Source organism: Coregonus clupeaformis, unplaced genomic scaffold, assembly GCF_020615455.1.
Source record: "Coregonus clupeaformis isolate EN_2021a unplaced genomic scaffold, ASM2061545v1 scaf1232, whole genome shotgun sequence".
Taxonomy (NCBI): Eukaryota; Metazoa; Chordata; class Actinopteri; order Salmoniformes; family Salmonidae; genus Coregonus; species Coregonus clupeaformis.
Window position 1 is genome coordinate 70,743 of NW_025534686.1, and position 24,164 is coordinate 94,906.

The window sequence follows — 24,164 nt, forward strand, 5'->3', positions numbered from 1 at the left end:
ATATCCCGAACCAGGCACAGCCTGCATCTGTATGGACTCCTGTTCTATCCGATTATGACCCGTCAGACAGCACTGTAGAGCTCTGGGTCACACTCAACAACTTCATATTATTCTAGTGTGAACCATTCATTCAGAGGTGTTGAGCCTGTACTCGTTTAGGCTACTTGTGTGTGTATATGTGTGTGTGACAGGACCATTTGTGTGCTGTGGCTCTCTTGTTGATTTCTCCCCTCTCACAGTCCACACAACTGACTGACTGACTGGCTGACTGACTGGCAGCCTGTCACCACTATGGGGTTGGGGGAGATCAGAGGGAGACCCAGCTGCAGGCTATAGAAAGGGGTGTGTGATCATCTCCATGGACTGTTTCACATTCTACAAATGTCTAAGAACTTCCTTCAGAAGAAGGACCCTGTATGTAGCTTATTTGTCCTTGGGTGAACCTGGTTTGGAGAACGCTGTAGTTTTGACAAACACCCAGGAAGGGAGAAAGCGGAAATCGCAAAAGTGCTGAGCGGGCAAAAATTCAACAACTTCAAAATGCATTTCAAGTGGAAACAGCGTGGAGACGATGCCTAGGCAAATCCTCCTCTGCCTTGAAAATTAAATTACAGACATGCTGGTGGAACGAGAGAGAGAGGTGGGGGGAGAGCGAGGGGAGAAAGAGAGAAAGTGGGGATATTGCAGTGACTGAGATGGAGCAGCTTATCAGAGGGCATGTGCTGGGGTTAATGGACACGCTGAGGTTCATTGAGAGTTCTGATAAACATCCTCAGAGTGCAGGACTCAGAGGGCAGAGCAGGGAACCTGCAGCAAAGCCTCTGCTTCCTCTCCTCCTTACAATGGAGCGATCCCATTAGAGATACTGGAGCCAGGGAGTCTCTCACAGACCACTGAACACTTGGGTGACTTCTTGGATCCTTCCTACTCTTTAAGAAGGCATAAATGTCCACTATTCTCAGTTTTCTTTTTAAATTTTCGCCTGAATTCCTACCCTGAGAGTCTTTATGCCAATGAATGCAGTACACAAGTTCAATTGGTGTGTGTGTGTGTGTGTGTGTGTGTGTATGTGTGTGTGTGTGTGTGTGTGTGTGTACCTGCAGGAGCTCCGACCCAGGCCAGGCCCAGCACCCCGTCATCAAAGTCCCTGTCGCTGAAGACGTAGGCCAGGCAGTAGTCGTCATGGTTCTGTTCTGAGTTGAGCTCCAGGAACTTCTCCACCCCGATGTTAGCGAAGCGGAACGGATTGGTGTTGTCCCGCTCATCACTGGTCGTGTTTATCTGAATAGATAGAGAGGAATGGGCTCACTGAATAGGTCATGAGCAGGTAATCACACATACACGCTTATGCACACGTACACTACCAGTCAAAAGTTTGGACACACCTACTCATTCAAGGGTTTTTCTTTATTCTTTACATTGTAGAATAATAGTGAAGACATCAAAACTATGAAATAGCACATATGGAATCATGTAGTAACCAAAAAGTATTAAACAAATCAAAATATATTTTATATTTGAGATTCTTCAAATAGCCACCCTTTGCCTTGATGACAGCTTTGCACACTCTTGGCATTCTCTCAAACAGCTTCATGAGGTAGTCACCTGGAATGCATTTCAATTAACAGGTGTGCCTTCTTAAAAGTTAATTTGTGGAATTTCTTTCCTTCTTAATGCGTTTGAGCCAATCAGTTGTGTTGTGACAAGGTAGGGGGGTATACAGAAGATAGCCCTATTTGGTAAAATACCAAGTCCATATTATGGCAAGTACAGCTCAAATAAGCAAAGAGAAACGGCAGTCCATCATTACTTTAAGACATGAAGGTCAATATGGAAAATGTCAAGAACTTTGAAAGTTTCTTCAAGTGCAGTCGCAAAAACCATCAAGCGCAATGATTAAACTGGCTCTCATGAGGACCACCACATGAATGGAAGACCCAGAGTTACCTCTGCCGCAGAGGACAAGTTCATTAGAGTTACCAGCCTCAGAAATTGCAGCACAAATAAATGCTTCACAGAGTTCAAGTCACAGACACATCTCAACATCAACTGTTCAGAGGGGACTGTGTGAATCAGGCCTTCATGGTCGAATTGCTGCAAAGAAACCACTACTAAAGGACACCAATAAGAAGAAGAGACCTGGCTTGGGCCAAGAAACACGAGCAATGGACATTAGACCGGTGGAAATGTGTCCAGCAGCTCTCGCGCTGTCTGACAGATTTTCAGCTCAAAGGCTCTGTATCTGTATGCTGTAGGCATGTGATAAATAAGATATGCCTACATAACGAATATACTGTACACAAGTGCCAATTTAATTCCACTAAATTAAGCAAGTTAACCTATAGACCGATACATTTATTTTCATCGACTGGTATTTCCATCAATGAATAGCCTAAAAAGCATTATTTCGCAACAGGATTTTTTTTCTTCTCCCGGACAATTGACCAGCGCCAATTTTATTTATCAGCTTTACAAATTTTTTTATTGGCCAAAAGCAGGCAGTTATCGGCTAACAGAAACCCCCCACCACACACACACGAGATAGGGGAACAGACTGGAGCTCTGTTGGGAGGGCCTACAGTAACAGGTCCCTGGGGTATTGGAGAATTGACTTCACACATAAAGGCCACTGTGTCTACATCACTATAATCATCGCTAAAGGTAACTATGCTAATGTGTGTTTGAAGAGAGAGTGGGAAAAGGCTTTAGACAGAGAAATTATTCTACTTAAAAAGTTGCCAGCTCCTTGGCCCCAGAGAAACCTTTTGTGAGAGTTGTTTTGAATTGATTTTGGAATGGGGCCCAGAGCTCCCTACTTTAAATGGCAGCTGGTGTTCACCTGAGGATTTTAAGGATTTATTAGGTCTATTGGAGTGTGGTGGAATACTGATGAGTGAGGCAAATAGTGGCGGTCTGAACACAAATAAACTCACCCTGATCCTTTTGACCATGAAGCTGATGTTGCGGATGCCCATGAAGTCAGTACCTTGGTAGATAGAGTCAATGGCCTTTACATGGCTGGAGATCTAGAGAATAAAACAGTCACCATTAGATTATGAGAACTGTGGAACAACTGCACTGCAGAGAGAACATCAGATAAATCATAGCATGACATTAAAGACATGACATGTCTGTTACCCCACCAATGAACACATAACAAATATCTCTAATTACAGAATCACTGTGTTCAGCCTATTGAAATCAATCTGTTGAAGATTTGCTCCACACTGTCCAGCCCATCCTATAAACAAGCCTCTAGTCTCAGAGCTAAACAGCTATCATAACGAACACATTTACTTCTTCATTATACTGAACCTTTGTCTTTATCTCACCTATGGAGAGAGTGAGTGTCCACAGAAATTACATTTTAATCAGCTTGTCTCTCCTTTAACTGGACCCTCTACTGTGGAAGGCAGCATTTCATCTGCATCTGATTCATTAGACTATAGAACTCAGTCAGGAGGAACAAGTCTGCCCTGCTGGGCTGGTTGGCTGAAGGAAGCCAACAACAACTGATCAGACCCACAGACAAACACTATTCTGTTTGTAATCGATTTATCCTGCCGGAACTAAAGGGCAGGCCCTGATTTCCCCCCTGCCGATTGACTCAGAGTGTGTGTGTGTATTAGGGTCGACTGAGATTTCTTTAGTCGAGCAGTCGCAAATTGATAAAAAAATGTAATGGTGCACAAGACACCTGCCTGATTCGCGCCAGTCTCAGTGGACTTATCCATTGGCACAGTCCATCTCTCTAAGACATGTGCTTCTGAAATTGTAAATGGCTATATTATGTAAGAATAATGGTGCAACACTAATAAATTAAATAATATTATATAACAATATTATATGCGCTTTCTACCGCAATGGATAGTGGTCGTTGTCCACGGTTCTGAAACGTAATCTTCAGTGCGTCGTTGAATTGGTGCCTTTTCCTATATGTTGCTATGTGCATGATAGCAACATTACCCAGCATATTGGTGTTGAGAACAATGTGACAGAGGGAGCAGCGGAGTGAGGAGACGGGGAAACAGCCCTTGCCTTAATTGAGGAGAGAGGAAACCAACTTAATTAGGTCTATCATAAATAACCTAACTGTTAAACGTGCCTGGCTTTATAAATTGTCCATTTAATATACAGTGGGGAAAAAAGTATTTAGTCAGCCACCAATTGTGCAAGTTCTCCCACTTAAAAAGATGAGAGGCCTGTAATTTTCATAATAGGTACACGTCAACTATGACAGACAAAATGAGAGAGAAAAAATTCCAGAAAATCACATTGTAGGATTTTTAATGAATTTATTTGCAAATTATGGTGGAAAATAAGTATTTGGTCAATAACAAAAGTTTCTCAATACTTTGTTATATACCCTTTGTTGGCAATGACACAGGTCAAACGTTTTCTGTAAGTCTTCACAAGGTTTTCACACACTGTTGCAGGTATTTTGGCCCATTCCTCCATGCAGATCTCCTCTAGAGCAGTGATGTTTTGGGGCTGTCGCTGGGCAACACGGACTTTCAACTCCCTCCAAAGATTTTCTATGGGGTTGAGATCTGGAGACTGGCTAGGCCGCTCCAGGACCTTGAATGCTTCTTACGAAGCCACTCCTTCGTTGCCCGGGCGGTGTGTTTGGGATCATTGTCATGCTGAAAGACCCAGCCACGTTTCATCTTCAATGCCCTTGCTGATGGAAGTAGTTTTCACTCAAAATCTCACAAGACATGGCCCCATTCATTCTTTCCTTTACAAGGATCAGTCGTCCTGGTCCCTTTGCAGAAAAACAGCCCCAAAGCATGATGTTTCCACCCCCATGCTTCACAGTAGGTATGGTGTTCTTTGGATGCAACTCAGCATTCTTTGTCCTCCAAACACGACGAGTTGAGTTTTTACCAAAAAGTTCTATTTTGGTTTCATCTGACCATATGACATTCTCCCAATCCTCTTCTGGATCATCCAAATGCACTCTAGCAAACTTCAGACGGGCCTGGACATGTACTGGCTTAAGCAGGGGGACACGTCTGGCACTGCAGGATTTGAGTCCCTGGCGGCGTAGTGTGTTACTGATGGTAGGCTTTGTTACTTTGGTCCCAGCTCTCTGCAGGTCATTCACTAGGTCCCCCCGTGTGGTTCTGGGATTTTTGCTCACCGTGGGGTGAGATCTTGCGTGGAGCCCCAGATCGAGGGAGATTATCAGTGGTCTTGTATGTCTTCCATTTCCTAATAATTGCTCCCACAGTTGATTTCTTCAAACCAAGCTGCTTACCTATTGCAGATTCAGTCTTCCCAGCCTGGTGCAGGTCTACAATTTTGTTTCTGGTGTCCTTTGACAGCTCTTTGGTCTTGGCCATAGTGGAGTTTGGTGTGTGACTGTTTGAGGTTGTGGACAGGTGTCTTTTATACTGATAACAAGTTCAAACAGGTGCCATTAATACAGGTAACGAGTGGAGGACAGAGGAGCCTCTTAAAGAAGAAGTTACAGGTCTGTGAGAGCCAGAAATCTTGCTTGTTTGTAGGTGACCAAATACTTATTTTCCACCATAATTTGCAAATAAATTCATAAAAAATCCTACAATGTGATTTTCTGGATTTTTTTCTTCTCAATTTGTCTGTCATAGTTGACGTGTACTTATGATGAAAATTACAGGCCTCTCTCATCTTTTTAAGTGGGAGAACTTGCACAATTGGTGGCTGACTAAATATTCCCCCCCCCCACTGTATATCTACAGAAATAAGACAGATCCTGCTTCTGTTGCCAGTTTGAGTGTTTGTTTAATAGCCTACTGATTCCGTGAGCACCAAGCATCACGCAACTGCAAAATGTCATATAAAGCAAATATTTTATCTTTGCTATGCTGTAATAAAGGCTTTGAAACTTTTTTTTTCATTGTAAGTAATACCAGTCTGTTCTATTTTATTTATGTTGTTTACACTGTTCCAAACGGGCAGAAAAATTATATTGTAATTTAACAGCACCTGTTTGTCACACATAAAATGCACGCAGCTCTCGCTCCTATACCCTCCTTTTTCTTGATTTCCTTCTTATTATTACAATTATTATTATGACCATTATGTATCAATCAATCAATCATTCATTCGTTCATGTCATCACACAGCATACGAGTCATTCATGCTTTGAAATGCAATCAAGCATTTTAGTTTTTAAATCATTTAACAAAGGGAGCGTTGGATAATTAGCCTAAACATTAAACAAACCGGAATTCATGAATGCATTAAACCGTTTTTAGTCTTTGCTGTAATAAAGGCTTTATATATTTATTTTTCTTAGTTAGAACAGACTCTCTGTTACATTTATAATTTATTTAGTGTTGTTTACACTGTTCCAAATGGTCAGAAACAAATTATAATATTGTAATCTAACAGCACTTGTTTGGCACACAATACTCATGCAGCGCTTGCTACTTACTATACCCTCCTTTATCTTGATCTCCAATCGTTTCCACAACTAAGTCAAATGTCTTCCACACATCTGACTTCCCCTTTCCCTCCTGAGCAACCAGTAAACATTTGGCCGTTTTGAGTTTATTTTTCACGTCCTCCGCATCCATTTTGCTGTCGACATTACTGTGTTCGGAGTTTGTTATAACCAATTTATTGATGTGAATATGATAGGCTATAGGTCAGGCCCTATTGATCACGTGCATGCACTGCATACATGTTTTACATAAAGAGAGCAAGGGTTGAGGGAATAGGGAATGTTTTTCCTAAACAAATTAGGTATTTTGGTTACAGAACCTTTCAGTCAGAAACAAGTAAGAAACAAAATGGCTGTAATTATGTTGCAGCTTCAGCACAGACAGCGCGATAAACACTTGCTGTGCTGTGGTGCCTGTTCGCTGCAGCAGGGAGGAGAGAGACAACGTGCACCAGTCACACAGGCACTCACTGTCATTTCATTTTAACACAGCGTGGCCATCGGGCTCCCTTCTTGAGTCATTTGTGTGTCTTAATTATTTCATCAAACAGTAAGCTTAAAGCATCAGACAAGCTCAGTGCATGTAGTTGATTTTATTCAAACACATAGGGTGTGTCTATATATGGAAAAATACATGTTTCAAAATGTAGACCAATAGATTAATTGAAAGAACAGATGACTCTCGGTCAACCAAGATTTCTTTTTGTCTGGGATGCCCTAGTGTGTGTACACCCTCAATACCTGTGCGATGACTGCCTCTCTGGTGCCGTAGTACTTGAAGAAGAGGTGGTCAGTCTGGATGAAGAGCTGGCAGGTGTTCTTCTCTATCTGAGCTGCTCTCTTCTTCCTCAGGATCACTGGACCATGTTCATGGGACCTCTCCTCCTCCACCACACTGTTGGGCTCCTGCAGAGACAACAACCAGAGGAACAACTACCATTAGTCAACTAGGAGGGAGAGATGGATGTGAGGGAGAGTGAGGTGGAAAGAGGGGAGCTGGAAGAAGAGAGATAGGGGAGCTAGATTGAGAGTGGAAAGTGGAAGGTAGAAGAAAAAAAAAACATGTCTTCAGATGTGGAGAAAGAGGGCCCTGACTTCTGAAGGGAGTAGGGAGAGGTCTTCCAGAACATGGGGAAACATTTCCGGACACACCCCTGGTCTGGTCTAACTCATCCCCTGAGAGAGAACACTAACACCTCACCCTGCCAGATGATCTGTGACATCACTCTACTCAGTCATCCACAGAGCTGAAAGGGATAAGAACCCAGGAACAATAACAGGAACCTGGCTCTAGTTACAGCTCCAATAACAAGTCGGACTTAATCACTTCCATGTTTCCTTATCATGCTAATCGTGCTTACTGTTATTTTACCATGGAGCAAGAATATGTGAGGTGGTATTTATTGGGATTCAAGAACTAAAGGGAAAATTGATAATACCAATCACAACTTGGTAATAAAATGGGTTGCGCAGTACTGGTTTTCCACAGCATGCCTGTGGATGCAATATCGACTATACAGATGGTGTGTATGTGCTATGTTTGTATGGTCCTCCAGTACTGTGTACAGAATGTGTAAGTGATTGTATAGTAGTGGTGAGTGCTGTATAGCTACAGTGAGGGGGGAAAAGTATTTGACCCCCTGCTGATTTTGTACGTTTGCCCACTGACAAATAAATGATCAGTCTATAATTTTAATGGTAGGTTTATTTGAACAGTGAGAGACAGAATAACAAAACAAAAATCCAGAAAAACGCATGTCAAAATTTTTATAAATTGATTTGCATTTTAATGAGGGAAATAAGTATTTGACCCCCTCTCAATCAGAAAGATTTCTGGCTCCCAGGTGTCTTTTATACTGGTAACGAGCTGAGATTAGGAGCACACTCTTAAAGGGAGTGCTCCTAATCTCAGCTTGTTACCTGTATAAAAGACACCTGTCCACAGAAGCAATCAATCAGATTCCAAACTCTCCACCATGGCCAAGACCAAAGAGCTCTCCAAGGATGTCAGGGACTGTAGATCTACACAAGGCTGGAATGGGCTACAAGACCATTGCCAAGCAGCTTGGTGAGAAGGTGACAACAGTTGGTGCGATTATTCGCAAATGGAAGAAACACAAAAGCACTGTCAATCTCCCTCGGCCTGGGGCTCCATGCAAGATCTCACCTCGTGGAGTTGCAATGATCATGAGAACGGTGAGGAATCAGCCCAGAACTACACGGAGGATCTTGTCAATGATCTCAAGGCAGCTGGGACCATAGTCACCAAGAAAACAATTGGTAACACACTACGCCGTGAAGGACTGAAATCCTGCAGCGCCCGCAAGGTCCCCTTGCTCAAGAAAGCACATATACAAGCCCGTCTGAAGTTTGCCAATGAACATCTGAATGATTCAGAGGAGAACTGGGTGAAAGTGTTGTGGTCAGATGAGACCAAAATCGAGCTCTTTGGCATCAACTCAACTCGCCGTGTTTGGAGGAGGAGGAATGCTGCCTTTGACCCCAAGAACACCATCCCCACCGTCAAACATGGAGGTGGAAACATTATGCTTTGGGGGTGTTTTTCTGCTAAGGGGACAGGACAACTTCACCGCATCAAAGGGACGATGGACGGGGCAATGTACCATCAAATCTTGGGTGAGAACCTCCTTCCCTCAGCCAGGGCATTGAAAATGGGTCGTGGATGGGTATTTCAGCATGACAATGACCCAAAACACACGGCCAAGGCAACAAAGGAGTGGCTCAAGAAGAAGCACATTAAGGTCCTGGAGTGGCCTAGCCAGTCTCCAGACCTTAATCCCATAGAAAATCTGTGGAGGGAGCTGAAGGTTCGATTTGCCAAACGTCAGGCTCGAAACCTTAATGACTTGGAGAAGATCTGCAAAGAGGAGTGGGACAAAATCCCTCCTGAGATGTGTGCAAACCTGGTGGCCAACTACAAGAAACGTCTGACCTCTGTGATTGACAACAAGGGTTTTGCCACCAAGTTCTAAGTCATGTTTTGCAGAGGGGTCAAATACTTATTTCCCTCATTAAAATGCAGATCAATTTATAACATTTTTGACATGCCTTTTTCTGGATTTTTTTGTTGTTATTCTGCCTCTCACTGTTCAAATAAACCTACCACTAAAATTATAGACTGATCATGTCTTTGTCAGTGGGCAAACGTACAAAATCAGCAGGGGATCAAATACTTTTTTCCCTCACTGTATAGGGTTGGTTTCACAGTGGGGTGTTATCAGCTCACCTTGAGAGGCTCCTCCATAGCTGAGGCCTGGTACTTCTTCATCCTTTCAAACACTGAGTGGTCAGCACAGCCTCCCTCTGAGCCATACTTATGAGGGTAATCTGGGAGGAGAAGAGGAAACCATCAATATGAGCTCAACCATATTACCAGTAATATTGGTTCTCTCAGCTTTAGGCTAAACCTGTTTAGAAGGGGAAAGAAAAAGGTTGTACACGAAGCCATAGTGTTGCCTCATCTACTCTATGCAAGGCCCTCTAAAACATAGCAGTATAACCGTATTATCCCTAGCAGCAACAACTCATTCACCTGAGGGTGGAGATATCTTTCAGAGCATTACATGTCTGTTCATTAGGACAGAAAGAAGCTGTAGTTAATATCTCTCTCTCTCTCTCTCTCTCTCTCTCTCTCTCTGTGTGTGTGTGTGTGTGTGTGTGTGTGTAACAAGGCCTAACACACAGACTGTCTACGCCAACTGAAAGTATAATCCTCTGTTCACCGCTGGCGTCTCCTTCTCCAGGCTGGAAAGAAAGCAGTCTTCCTCCCAAATGACATGTCACTGACTCACTCACTGCTCGACTTTCCTCTACCTTCCTCTGCCAGAGGCTCTGAAAAACACCAGACTCAATAAGGACTTGCAACGGGGCACAGGTTGACCCTAAGCTCAACACTACTTGCAACTACAGTATCCAGAAAAGTCCAATATTCAAGCAATACACTTTCACAATTACTAACACAGATCAATGTCAAAGAATGGTCTGAGATACCAGAGAGTCTGCCACAGTCCAGATTTAAACCTACATCTAAGCAGTGATCGTATATATGGCAAATAGAAATCCTATATGGATGGTGTTAAGAGATAGATGGGAGGTATTGAATAGAGTTGAAGGATGGGACTAATAACAACAAATAATAACAAAGATAGCTAATAATGTAAGCATACTGTGTCCATAATAAGTATATAGGTTGTATGTTGGGAGCTTTTGGGAAAGAGCACAGTTACAAAGATATGGCATTTAGAAGCAAACCGGATGGACATCATGAAAAAGATCGGAGAGGTTGAGAGTAGAAGAAGTTCAGGAGCAAAAAAATAAATAAATAAATAAATAAATAAATAAATAAATATATATATATATATATATATATATATATATATATATATATATATATATATATATATATATATATAATATAATTATTGTAAAATTAACTCTGTCCATAAGGTGTAGATAGTAAGTATAGACCGGAAGTAGAGGCCTGGGCATTGTTGTTCACTAATTTACTCCAAGTAGGGAAAGGATGGTGGGGTTGAAAAGTAATAAAGGGGAATATATATATAAAAAAATAAAAAAATAAACATGGGGGATTGGAAGTGATGCAGACAATTACATTGATAGAAAATACAATCTATCTGCAATATTAAGCTGATCCATTCCCCCTAAAAAAATTAAAATAAAAAACAAACAAAAAATAAAAAAGATTCTAAAAAATATTTAAAAAAGCTAAAAATAAATTACTAAAAAATAAATAAAAGCAGTGATCGTATCCTTGCCCTCTGCTGAGAAATGATGCCATTGCCCAGAACAACATGTGGTGCTGTGTCCCTCTGTGGACTGGCTGGCTGCTGGAGCATTCCCAATGGGACCAAAGCAGTAAGACAGACACAGAGCTGGGTACTTTACAACCCAGCTAAGATGGTGATCATCAAGAACACCGTTTGTTCACGGGCATCTGCCTAAAGCAGGTGCACAGATCAAGCACATGCACAGATCCAATTTCCTAATAAAAAAGGAACATGATTTTGATTAACGCATCCAATTCAAATCGATTGACTCTGCTCTGATGTCACCCATTGAAGAGCAGCCAGCAAGCAAGTTGGAGAGCACCCTCCTTGTCATCACCATCCTGTTCCTAAATGAGCCAATAAACAAGCAGACAATCTCACCATAGTACAGAGCGCCCCTGTAGAATGAGCCCAGTGATCCCTATGCAGAACACAGAACTGCACAGTGAAACATGAAAATGAGTAAACCATAGTGACACAGAACTCTTAGCAGAGAGCCATAATTGCCTGTGGAAATCTGCAAACTTGTATAATGGGTTTTTGTAATCTATACGCTTTACCTTCACAGCAGGCTTGAATGCTAATGAACTCCAATTACGGCTGTGTGTTTAGTCAACAGGATAACACAGAGCTTTCTACTTCTTCCCTAGTTGGCTTTATCTATTCACAGCAAACGACTTCTGTCATCTATCTGTCTGATGTTGTCAGTCCCTACAGAACAACGCCATGTGTTCCAGGATGAAGACACAGGGTTGGGGACAGGTATGGATGACACACTGGGAGACAGGCAGTCTATTTTGGGTATGCTACTTTTTCCTGGTTAGGTTACGTGGCCATGGAAAACTTCTGACCCTAATTATGTGGGTGACTGGGAGGTAGGCAGAGTAACATATAGGTATGCTGTTTTGGGTTTGGGCAGAGTGTGCTGAACTCAGGGGCCTCAGCCAGGGCTCTCTGGGAATGGGGAATGGTGCAGTGTCAACCAGGCCTGACAGCTCTGTTGCTGTCTAAGCGGGCTGCATAACAGAGCAAGCAGGGTGAGGAGGAAGAAGCGGTATGTGTGTGTGTGTGTCTCTGTCACTAATGAGGACTCAGGGATAACAGCCATCTCTCCCTCCCCTGGGCAACATGCCCTCCCTACTCCGCCTCAGATACCTGAGACAGGACTTCAAACACAAGCCAGCACAATCCCACACTCAGCACTTTGAATGTTTTAACCTATACACCGCAATACAATAACCCTGAATACACAGAATAACTGAATGCATATGCCATCAATCAGGCTGTTACTGTACAATGTGCTGATAATAAAACATGGATTTGGATCAGATCCTACATCAGGTCAGACTGCTCTGTGATCAGTTCCTAGCAGAGAGATTCTTCCCTCCCCCCAGTTGTCCCCAGATAGTAACAAACAGTGAGATGGAGTCAATAACGCTGACTGCACGCTTCAATACAGGTCTCCTCTCTCCACTGCCACTGCATCTTTTCCCTAATGTACACAACACAGTCGATGCCGCTGCTCTGGTCAATAGCGAAAGCCCCCCTAATTACAACAAAAACACACCAGTAAACACAAGCAATCAATCCTACAACTAGGATCATGTAATTACAGTACATGCATGCGTCTCATTAAATCAGCACTCTTACATCCATCACAACCAGGGCCACCACAACATACTGGCATGGAAATGGACTCCAAAGACATACTGTAGCGTCTAGTAGTGTAGACTGTAGAAAAACATAACTCAGTACACAGTCCTATTCTTCAAGGCCTTATAGGCATCATGTAGATGTATTGTGAGTGAGACTAAGTCCTCGTGAGTGGTTAATCCTCAAGGTCCCCCGGCTGAGTCTGGCAGTGCTGGGAGGACACGGCAGAGCTGCTGTTATAAGCCTCCCAAATTAACCTGTCAGTCACCACCCTGCATGGCGGGAGCAGCAATAGCAACGCCTCTGATTCAAGGAACACACACTCTGCCCGAGGAGATTCAAGGAACACACACACTGCCCGAGGAAATTCAAGGAACATACACTCTGCCCGAGGAGATTCAAGGAACATACACTCTGCCCGAGGAAATTCAAGGAACACACACTCTGCCCGAGGAAATTCAAGGAACACAAACTCTGCCCAGGAGATTCAAGGAACACACACTCTGCCAGAGGAAATTCAAGGAACACACACTCTGCCAGAGGAAATTCAAGGAACACACACTCTGCCCAAGGAGATTCAAGGAACACACACTCTGCCCGAGGAAATTCAAGGAACACACACTCTGCCCGAGGAGATTCAAGGAACATACACTCTGCCCAAGGAAATTCAAGGAACACACACTCTGCCCGAGGAGATTCAAGGAACACACACTCTGCCCAAGGAGATTCAAGGAACACACACTCTGCCCGAGGAAATTCAAGGAACACACACTCTGCCCGAGGAGATTCAAGGAACACACACTCTGCCCGAGGAGATTCAAGGAACACACACTCTGCCCGAGGAGATTCAAGGAACACACACTCTGCCCGAGGAAATTCAAGGAACACACACTCTGCCCGAGGAGATTCAAGGAACACACACTCTGCCCGAGGAAATTCAAGGAACACACACTCTGCCCGAGGAGATTCAAGGAACACACACTCTGCCCGAGGAGATTCAAGGAACACACACTCTGCCCGAGGAGATTCAAGGAACACACACTCTGCCCGAGGAAATTCAAGGAACACACACTCTGCCCAGGAGATTCAAGGAACACACACTCTGCCCGAGGAAATTCAAGGAACACATACTCTGCCCAGGAGATTCAAGGAACACACACTCTGCCCGAGGAGATTCAAGGAACATACACTCTGCCCAAGGAAATTCAAGGAACACACACACACACACACACACTCAGCTCCCAGAAACACAAACACAGTCCTAAAGAACACGCATCGCCGTAATGAACACACACAGTGCCAACGAATACACCTCAAAACTTGAGGAAAACACACTCAGTCCCAAAGAACACAAACTCAGTCCCGACAAAACCACACACACTCAGGTCTGCAGCCTACAAGTAAATAGTATACTCAGCCAGCGTTTCACACTCCCTCAACCTTCCTACTCTCCTCCTGTCCTCAAACAAATTTGGACAAACAGACATTTTAATTCACACTCTTCGATGGCAGAAAAGTGCCGGGGGAGTTATTTTGGCACTTTATTTTATTTATAGTCGCTTTTTTAAAAGTCAGGATAAGTGCTGCAGGGCCAGGATGCCGTTCCTCAAAAGCCTGGCCGTACTTACAGCACTATTGACTGACCGCAGTTCATTTGCATTTTGCTTTGCATATCATATAATGAGTCCCCACAAAGTGCCACTAGTGGGCAGTCAGGTCAACGGATTGGAGGAGGAGAGAGTGGGCTTAGGGTCAACCTGTGCCCCGTTGTCAGTTGAGGAGAATGGCTCTGTACTGGACTGACCGGATTGACCGAACAACAAAACATTCTGCCCTGACAATGTATTCTCTATTTCCCGACAGAAAGCTGTCATTGTCCCTGCAGTGAATGCCCTCTCATTCAGATGCTAATCAAAAGGCCTTTGCGAACGAGAAGCGAAGAAAGACAAAGTTGTGAAAGCCGGGGTAAATGGGAGTCAGAGTCAGTCACGCCTTTTCATTCTTTATTCCATCCATCCACCATTTGTCCTTCCTCTCTCTCACCAACACCAGCTTCAACAGGAAAGAGAATTCTAAAATTAGGTGCCACAGTTTCTTCAAGGAAAAAAGCCTCCGCAACAAAATGAACCTGTTTGAAGTGCGTCTTTGATGTCTTTGAAAACATCCAAGTGCAGAAAGGATATCAGTGAGAAGAGACTCATTAATAGGTTGATAAAGACACAGTTTGAATAAAACAGCTGAAACCTGAATGTTACACTGAACAGAATGCGGCGGCAGGTAGCCTAGCGGTTAGAGCTTTGGGCCAGTTACCGAAAGGTCGCTGGTTCGAATCCCCGACCCAACTAGGTGAACAATCTGCCGATGTGCCCTTGAGCAAGGCACTTAACCCTAATTGCTTCTGTATGTCGCTCTGGATAAGAGTGTCTGCTAAATTACTAAAATGTAAAAATTTGAATGGAATGAAGTTCTCAAACAGGTCTATTGGAAGATTGTCTTTACCCAGTCCCCTTGTATCAATATGGACTCCATACTTCATTGTGTCACAGGAATGTAGCCAAAGTTAGATTAATAAATGACTCAACTATGTGTAAAAGTACAGCTGATAACATGAAAGGCTATGCAAATACAAATATGATGTACCACAAGGAGGCAGTGTGGAGCATGTTAACCCACAGTGGCACAAATGAGATAAGAGAGGTGCTATGACCTGACTTCACATGGCAGCATGACTTGACAGAAAATCTCAATTTGGGGCACCGGCATTCGCTTCATAGATTAGTGAAGGAAAAAAAATGAAATGGGGTCCTTCATGTAATGTCTCAGGCAATATAATCTGCTAAGGAAAGAAGAAGAAAGATGTGAAGAACACAAAGAATGGGTAGGGCATAACTACCTCAAAGCAGGTGCAGTGGCCAAGCCCTGCAGTACTATTGAGAGGTTCAGATGACAGCCTGTCATTGGATATGACACTGAGGGACAGAGAAAGGGAAGAGGAACAGAAAAGCTCTGTTCACACCCTCAGATAAACAGAAAGAGCGGGATGGGAGGAGGAATAGAGGGTGAGAGCTTTCTTGACACCTCATACAGACATAGAAAATGACAAAGAGCGCGAGACAGGGAAGAAATAGAGGGAAAGGAGAAAGAGCGAGAGAGTAGGCCTACATTGTGGAGTAGTAGCATAAAAGAAAGGTTCTCTGATTGCAGGCTCATGCTGGGCTGGTTGTGCCTGTGTGTCAGCAGGCAGGCTGGCTGTGAATCAGCCCCACCTGAGGAAAAGAGGGCCAAGCAACACAGGGTGGGCCTCCATGCTGCTTCCTCCCTGCCTGCCTGAGAGGGCTGCTCTCTGGCCTGTACTGGGATGAGTGGGGTCAATGGTCTCTGGAGCTTAGCCCACACCCACACCTCAGAATGATCTATAATTGGTGGGCTGGTTGCTAAGGAAGAGGATTCACTCCCTGGCACTGGCGTCTCATCCTGATTCCGCATCAATCATCAGGGCTCAGCCTAACCCTGACCCTGTGTGTGTGTGTGTGTGTGTGTGTACGTGCGTGCGTTTCTTGCTGCAGTGTCCCAGCGCAACCTTCGTCAGCTCCCCTTCCTCTGGCTCAGACCCATTCCACAGTTCATCTGACATGACCTTGACTTGACCTTATGCCTGGCTAAATGCCCAATGTAAACTCCCCTTGGATAGACCTCTCCTCTGACAGCTCTGAATTGTATTTGAACCGTAGACCTCCACTCTGCTCAGAATGCATTCCACAGCCTTTAAGACCTTACCACCAAGCCTAGAGAAACCGGTCCTGTGCTGTCCCACCCCCCATCCTTCAGGCCATTTAGGTACACATCCATCCATATCTCTGCTTACAATAAATACCTCCAGCAGAGAATCGCCTTTCGGTGTTACTCTCTATCTAAGGTCCCTGTCCTGTAACAGTATGACGCCTACTGTTCTCTATGATAGGGAGGGATGTGCATGTAGCAGAGGTGGAGAGAGAAAAGCTGGGACAAACGAGCCAGCATGGATTAGTCACTGCTGTCAGTTGATGACAACAACTGTAATTAAAAAGAGCACAGCCATGGTACTGCTATTTAGAGCTGCTACAGCCAATTCAATCCATTCGCTTTCAAAGCGAATAACACTGACGAATGACTGTGGTGTTAACAAGCCATCCCATGTGCTTCCAATAATAACCATCTTTGCCTGCACAAAATATGTGTTATTTGGAATTAAATTGTATTTCAACTGCTTAATTGGATAATGAACACCTCATTTCTAAAGCTACATCCCTAAAAAACTATCACACTTATACACACACCCATAGTCATATTATATGGGCAACATTGTCTGAATCAATATAGCAAAAGCATTAACGGACACGTCCTTTAAGTCTATAAAATATACCTATTACATTAATGACAGCCATAACTCATTTTAGTGCTGTGATGTTGGCACCATGACTCCAGCAGGCCTGCAGGGTGACTGGCAGCGGAGTATACTCACTGATGTCCCCCTCGTGGTAGATGACTGAGTGGTAAGGTACGTCCTTGTCTCTGAGGTACCTCTCCGAGGGCTCCACGTAGTACATGCCCTGGTGGGTCTGGATGAAGCCTTCAAACCTGCCGTCCACCACCGAGCCGTGAGTCAGAGTGCCCTTCTCACCTAGAGGAGAAAGACTCAGGTCAGGTGGCTGATGAAGGGTGGTCAACTCAACTCTATTCAGTTGGGGGTAGGAAGGGAAGTCAATGCTCAAAACATACACACCAACGCAAGCTGACACACAAACTAACAGAACATAATGCGGACACACACAAACACGGACACACACAGGCAGCTCTAAACATTGAGCAGATGGTAGACAGTGAGCTGTTCCTGGGGGGAATAGCGTCTTGGAGCAGAGTATCAGGGTGGGGCCCACCATATCCCTGTCTGTCTGTATCATAAAGACCCATCCCTGCTCCTCTCATCTGACCTTCAAATCAGACAAATAATGACTTTAGTAATAAGAGCTTGGCACAACTAACGCTTGAAGAATCAAGGAACCAGTGAGAAAGAAGCACTGCCTTGACAATGGTAACAGGAGTAAGACGGAATAAAACCAAATGTTTTCAGGGCATAGCAGAGTCTATTAAACATCATCCGCCTTTCAACCAGACAGAGGAAGACTGCACGGTTTTTCATTCAGTGTTTGTCAAGAGCAAGCGCCTTGAAAAACCTTTGCAGGTTGGAAGAAAAAAAACCTGTGTTATAAAAACAGCAGACTCTGGAGGGTTATAATAAAACTGCACATAGATCACTGACAACTCAATGGGAGAAGATAACTAATCAGGGAGAGAATAAGACTTGTTTTCCACAGGATGGAGGAAGCTCAACTTATTTTTATCTGCTGCTCTCTTCAGTTCAGTATTGTTTGCGAAAATGTTGGAGCTTTTGTCTCATAGTTATCCTGAGGGACCATTGCAGTTTAGCGTAAACAGAGAAACACAGCCAACCAGCCAGCTAGCCAACCAGCCAGCTAGCCAACCAGCTTCTCTCCCAAGTTAGGTTTGTGTTTCCAGAGGAAAGAGGCCCAGTAGGCCCGCTGGGGGCCGTCTGCTCTGCTCTCCTGCTGGAGATAACAAGAGCAGCAGAACACACAGCTGTCCCATGGAGCATCCAGCTCTTCCTCTCTAAATCTCTTCTCTGTGTGTTCCATGGAAAGGGCCCATAGTTTCCCCTGGTTTGTCCAGGCCCTAGCCATGTCGTTTGTCAGGAAACACTGGGACACTAACTGGTATTGGTAGTAGTTTTGATACTGAAAGTGAGAAAAACAGAAAGAGCATTCCATTAATGTTATTAGGCACATATTAGATTAGAGTAATAGCAAACCACAGTCAATAATGGAGGTGCTTGCTCAAAATAATACTGTAGGCTAGATTACCTCCATCTAAACAAAATCAGCAGGATACTAGGGAAAGGAATTTTGAGCTATGCTGAGACCATTCATTGACAGTAATAACTGTCACTTTAGATGACTTCATGTGTCATTTCTGCTGTCCCATTTTCTTCATAATCATACATAAATAATACTTTCCCCACTTACAGCTTAGATCAGAATGAGGACCAATTTAATCTATGTGGTCTAATGCTGGGCAGCACTTGGTAACATTAAAGAGAGCCCTATGGTTCTGATATCATTTCAGGAACAGAGTCCCCCTTCTGATCTCCAGAAGGCACAGCTTGGGCACTGCTCATTTGCCCAAAGAGGAAGCCCTTTATCTGGGCATGAAAGGCCAGTGCAGAGGGGTTTAGACCCATCCTCTGCTCACATATGGATCAAGTCTGATCACTGTACCAAGGAGTGCTCACACCTCAGACACTGATACCCTCAGCAAAGGGAGTACCCATAATTCCAAGTTTAAGTCAGGAGAATACGGCCGGTTCCAAGGGCAACTGACAAGACTTTCATGTGAGAGAAAGAGGAGTGAAAAGAACATGCTACACTAATGAGAGCTGGGTTAATGTGGCCATATAGACAGTGGAAATGGAATATTCTTTACCCCTGTACCTTATCATCAGAAACCCTACTGCAGTCCAGATACAAGCAGCTTCACTCCAATTATGAGAATTCCAGTAGACAGGGACCACAGTAACCACCTCATTTAGTTCATGAAATTGCCTGGTCCCCAAAGCGCTAAGTGGGCTAATGTCAAGTAAGGAGAGTGGAGTCTGCTGGTCTTTATGAGAGGCAAATGACAAAATGAATGTATAGGCACATCTGATCACACATAATGGAGTGGTCTGGTCTCTGTCTCTCTACTAGATTACAGTACTTCACTAGCAGATGGGTCCTACTCCCATCCCCATCACAGTACAGACAGCTATTAGCTATCAATGAAATTAAATTTATAAAGCCCTTTTTACATCAGCAGATGTCACAAAGTGCTATACAGAAAACCCAGCCTAAAACCCCAAACAGCAAGCAATGCAGAGGTACAGGTGGAGGAGGAAGGGACTCAAGGGAGAATGGGACTGGGGATATTACCGCTTTACCACCAGTTCACGGTTCTTCTAATATCAGGCAGAGGCTAACTGATGAGCAACTGCACTTAACACAACACACAATGCCGGAGATGTACAGTGCCTTCAGAAAGTATTCACACCCCTTGACCTTTTCCACATTTTGTTGTGTTACAGCCTGAATTTAAAATGGATAAAATTGAGATTTTGGGTTACTGTTTGTTAATTAATAAAAAATGAAAAGCTCAAATGTCAATGTATTCAACCCCTTTGTTATGGCAAGCCTAAATAAGTTAAAAAGAGTAAACATTTGCTTAACAAGTCACATAATAAGTTGCATGAACCCACTGTGTGCAATAATAGTGTTTAACAATATTTTTGAATGACTACCTGATCTCTGTACCCCACACATACAATTATCTGTAAGGTCCCTCAGTCGAGCAGTGAATTTCAAACACAGATTCAACCACAAAGACCAAGGAGGTTTTCCAATGCCTCGCAAAGAAGGGCACCTATTGGTAGACATTGAATATCTCTTTGAGCATGGTGAAGTTATTAATTACACTTTGGATGGTGTATCAATACACCCAGTCACTACAAAGATACAGGCGTCCTTCCTAACTCAGTTGCCGGAGAGGATGGAAACCTCGTTCAAATATTTTTTATTGAACACACACAAGAATGGTGTATAGGTATGAAAGACACATGTACAGTTCTTATCTAAACATAAGAGAACAGATATGAACAACAAGACTCAGAGTTCTGGGCACAAAACAAATATTACAAAACAAGACATACAGAACAGGGACAGGTAGAAAGAAAAAGGGTAGATGTAACCCCCCCACTTATACTTATACCCCCCCCATATTCCACCCTATTCCCCTCCCGACTGCTCGGGTGGCGGGGCCAGCACACGCTGCCCAAAGGTAGATTACAATATGACAATTGAGAGTGTGTTAAAAAGTACAAATTCACAGCGCCGACTGGTCCAAGTAAGAGAGGAAAGGCTGCCAGATTTGATCAAATGTTGATAATTTATTGTTCAGAATATATCTAATTCTTTCTAAGTGTACAGTGTTTGCCAATTCGCTGAGCCATAATTTGGTAGAGGGCGCTTCCCTCCTTTTCCAAAACAACAAGATACATTTTTTTGCCGAAATGAGACCGTAAGAGATGAGTTGTTTTTGGGAGTTGGTTAATCCGTTTAGGGAATCGGACACTCCCAGGATTATCAGAAGCGGGTCTGGGTCTATTGAAGTCTCCAGAACTTCAGAGAGGACCCCAAAAATTCCACACCAATAACCATACAGGCTAGAGCATAGGGCAAAGCAGTGGAGTAGTGTACCCTGCTCAGCCTGACATTTATCACACATAGGGGATGTATCAGGAAATATCCTATGCAGTTTAGTTTTGGAATAGTGTAATCTGTGTAATACCTTAAAATTGTATGAGACGATGTCTGGAGTTAATGGAGCAGGTGTGGATATACTCCAAGCTATCCTCCCAGTCTGCCACCGAAATGTCAGTCCCTAGTTCTTCCTCCCATTTTGCCTTAATGGCATCAGTAGAGGGTGCGCTAACAGATTGAAAAGTGTCATATAGGAAAATAAAAATAAACACATTGTCTGGCCGATGCCAAAAAAGCACGACGCGACCTCGAACAAGAGGTAAAACAAAAATAAAATCCCAACTATACGTTCACCTCTCACTATCCTAGAACTTCTACTAACATATGAACTGAGGAGGCTCCCGCGCTTAAAGTGTTCAATTAGCATCTAATAGACCTAAACAGAATAAGTTGCAACTTAAACACATTGCAAGCTTAAGGTTAATCTTGGGTCAATCCCTGAGATAGGCAAGATGTATCATCACAATATTCTATTGCTAAGCAATGCCGGTCTAAACATAAACCATCTGTAACCGACATAGACAGCAGTACAGTTACATATTGTGGGTTAGGAGATGGGAACAAGGATTTTGATAAATTGAACGTACCCCCCAATCAAAAAATAAAATAATATTAAAAAATAGTGATTTATATATACATATGTGCACACATACACATCCACACACACACACACACACATACATTCATACATGTGCATACCTACATACATACACACACACACACACACACACACACACACACACACACGTGCGTATATATATACACACACACACGTGCACCCACACACATACACATATATACAGTGGGGGAAAAAGTATTTAGTCAGCCACCAATTGTGCAAGTTCTCCCACTTAAAAAGATGAGAGAGGCCTGTAATTTTCATCATAGGTACACGTCAACTATGACAGACAAATTGAGAAAATGTTTTCCAGAAAATCATATTGTAGGATTTTTTATGAATTTATTTGCAAATTATGGTGGAAAATAAGTATTGGTCACCTACAAACAAGCAAGATTTCTGGCTCTCACAGACCTGTAACTTCTTCTTTAAGAGGCTCCTCTGTCCTCCACTCGTTACCTGTATTAATGGCACCTGTTTGAACTTGTTATCAGTATAAAAGACACCTGTCCACAACCTCAAACAGTCACACTCCAAACTCCACTATGGCTAAGACCAAAGAGCTGTCAAAGGACACCAGAAACAACATTGTAGACCTGCACCAGGCTGGGAAGACTGAATCTGCAATAGGTAAGCAGCTTGGTTTGAAGTAATCAACTGTGGGAGCAATTATTAGGAAATGGAAGACATACTGATAATCTCCCTCGATCTGGGGCTCCACGCAAGATCTCACCCCGTGGGGTCAAAATGATCACAAGAACGGTGAGCAAAAATCCCAGAACCACACAGGGGGACCTAGTGAATGACCTGCAGAGAGCTGGGACCAAAGTAACAAAGCCTACCATCAGTAACACACTACGCCGCCAGGGACTCAAATCTTGCAGTGCCAGACGTGTCCCCCTGCTTAAGCCAGTACATGTCCAGGCCCGTCTGAAGTTTGCTAGAGTGCATTTGGATGATCCAGAAGAGGATTGGGAGAATGTCATATGGTCAGATGAAACCAAAATATAACTTTTTGGTAAAAACTCAACTCAGTCGTGTTTAGAGGACAAAGAATGCTGAGTTGCATCCAAAGAACACCATACCTACTGTGAAGCATGGGGGGTGGAAACATCATGCTTTGGGGCTGTTTTTCTGCAAAGGGACAAGGACGACTGATCCGTGTAAAGGAAAGAATGAATGGGGCCATGTATCGTGAGATTTTGAGTGAAAACCTCCTTCCATCAGCAAGGGCATTGAAGATGAAACGTGGCTGGGTCTTTCAGCATGACAATGATCCCAAACACACCGCCCGGGCAACGAAGGAGTGGCTTCGTAAGAAGCATTTCAAGGTCCTGGAGTGGCCTAGCCAGTCTCCAGATCTCAACCCCCATAGAAAATCTTTGGAGGGAGTTGAAAGTCTGTGTTGCCCAGCGACAGCCCCAAAACATCACTGCTCTATAGGAGATCTGCATGGAGGAATGGGCCAAAATACCAGCAACAGTGTGTGAAAACCTTGTGAAGACTTACAGAAAACGTTTGACCTGTGTCATTGCCAACAAAGGGTATATAACAAAGTATTGAGAAACTTTTGTTATTGACCAAATACTTATTTTCCACCATAATTTGCAAATAAATTAATAAAAAATCCTACAATGTGATTTTCTGGATTTGAAAATGAAAATTACAGGCCTCTCTCATCTTTTTAAGTGGGAGAACTTGCACAATTGGTGGCTGACTAAATACTTTTTTCCCCCACTGTATACATACACACACACACACACACACACACCTACATACACAAACACTCATACCCCAGAATAATAATCTATACTAATTTAAAATATACACATACATAATACTAAGAGAAAATAATAATAAAGTACAAATAAAAATTATTATATGTACGCACACCTACACAGACACAAGCACCACGGAGGGCTGGTGGGAATCAGATTGTGAGACCAGGCTATGACAAAGGCAGAACAGCACAAAGCATCAACTTGCTATCCAGGTGTCTGCGTCTGCCCCTTCCCAACCATCACCCCAGACCCCTGCAAGCAATAAATACATGGTATGGTAATAGGAATAATGTAAGAATTGAAAAATAACTAAACAAAACAAAAAAATGGGGGAATATAAGTATATCCATCCGAAAGTGTCAATGATCCGACCTGGAAGGCCTCCCAAACAGGCATCGCTCTAAACCCAGTCGGAATGAAAGTGAAATTAACGTTAAATGAGAGCTCTGACCGCCCTCCATTGGTCAG

General features: G+C 43.4%; 1 protein-coding gene across 1 annotated transcript in view; it reads right to left on the reverse strand.

Annotated features, from left to right (window-relative positions):
• The window catches only part of LOC121558909 (disintegrin and metalloproteinase domain-containing protein 10), an 85,352-nt gene that overhangs the window by 7,278 nt on the left and 53,910 nt on the right, over positions 1 to 24,164 (reverse strand). The window contains exons 4-8 of the mRNA XM_041872251.2: positions 17,393 to 17,551; positions 9,678 to 9,778; positions 7,172 to 7,336; positions 2,934 to 3,026; positions 1,098 to 1,281 (exon numbers count right to left, since the gene is read on the reverse strand). Coding sequence (XP_041728185.2) covers positions 1,098 to 1,281; positions 2,934 to 3,026; positions 7,172 to 7,336; positions 9,678 to 9,778; positions 17,393 to 17,551 — 702 coding nt within the window. The remainder of the gene's footprint in view (positions 1 to 1,097; positions 1,282 to 2,933; positions 3,027 to 7,171; positions 7,337 to 9,677; positions 9,779 to 17,392; positions 17,552 to 24,164) is intronic.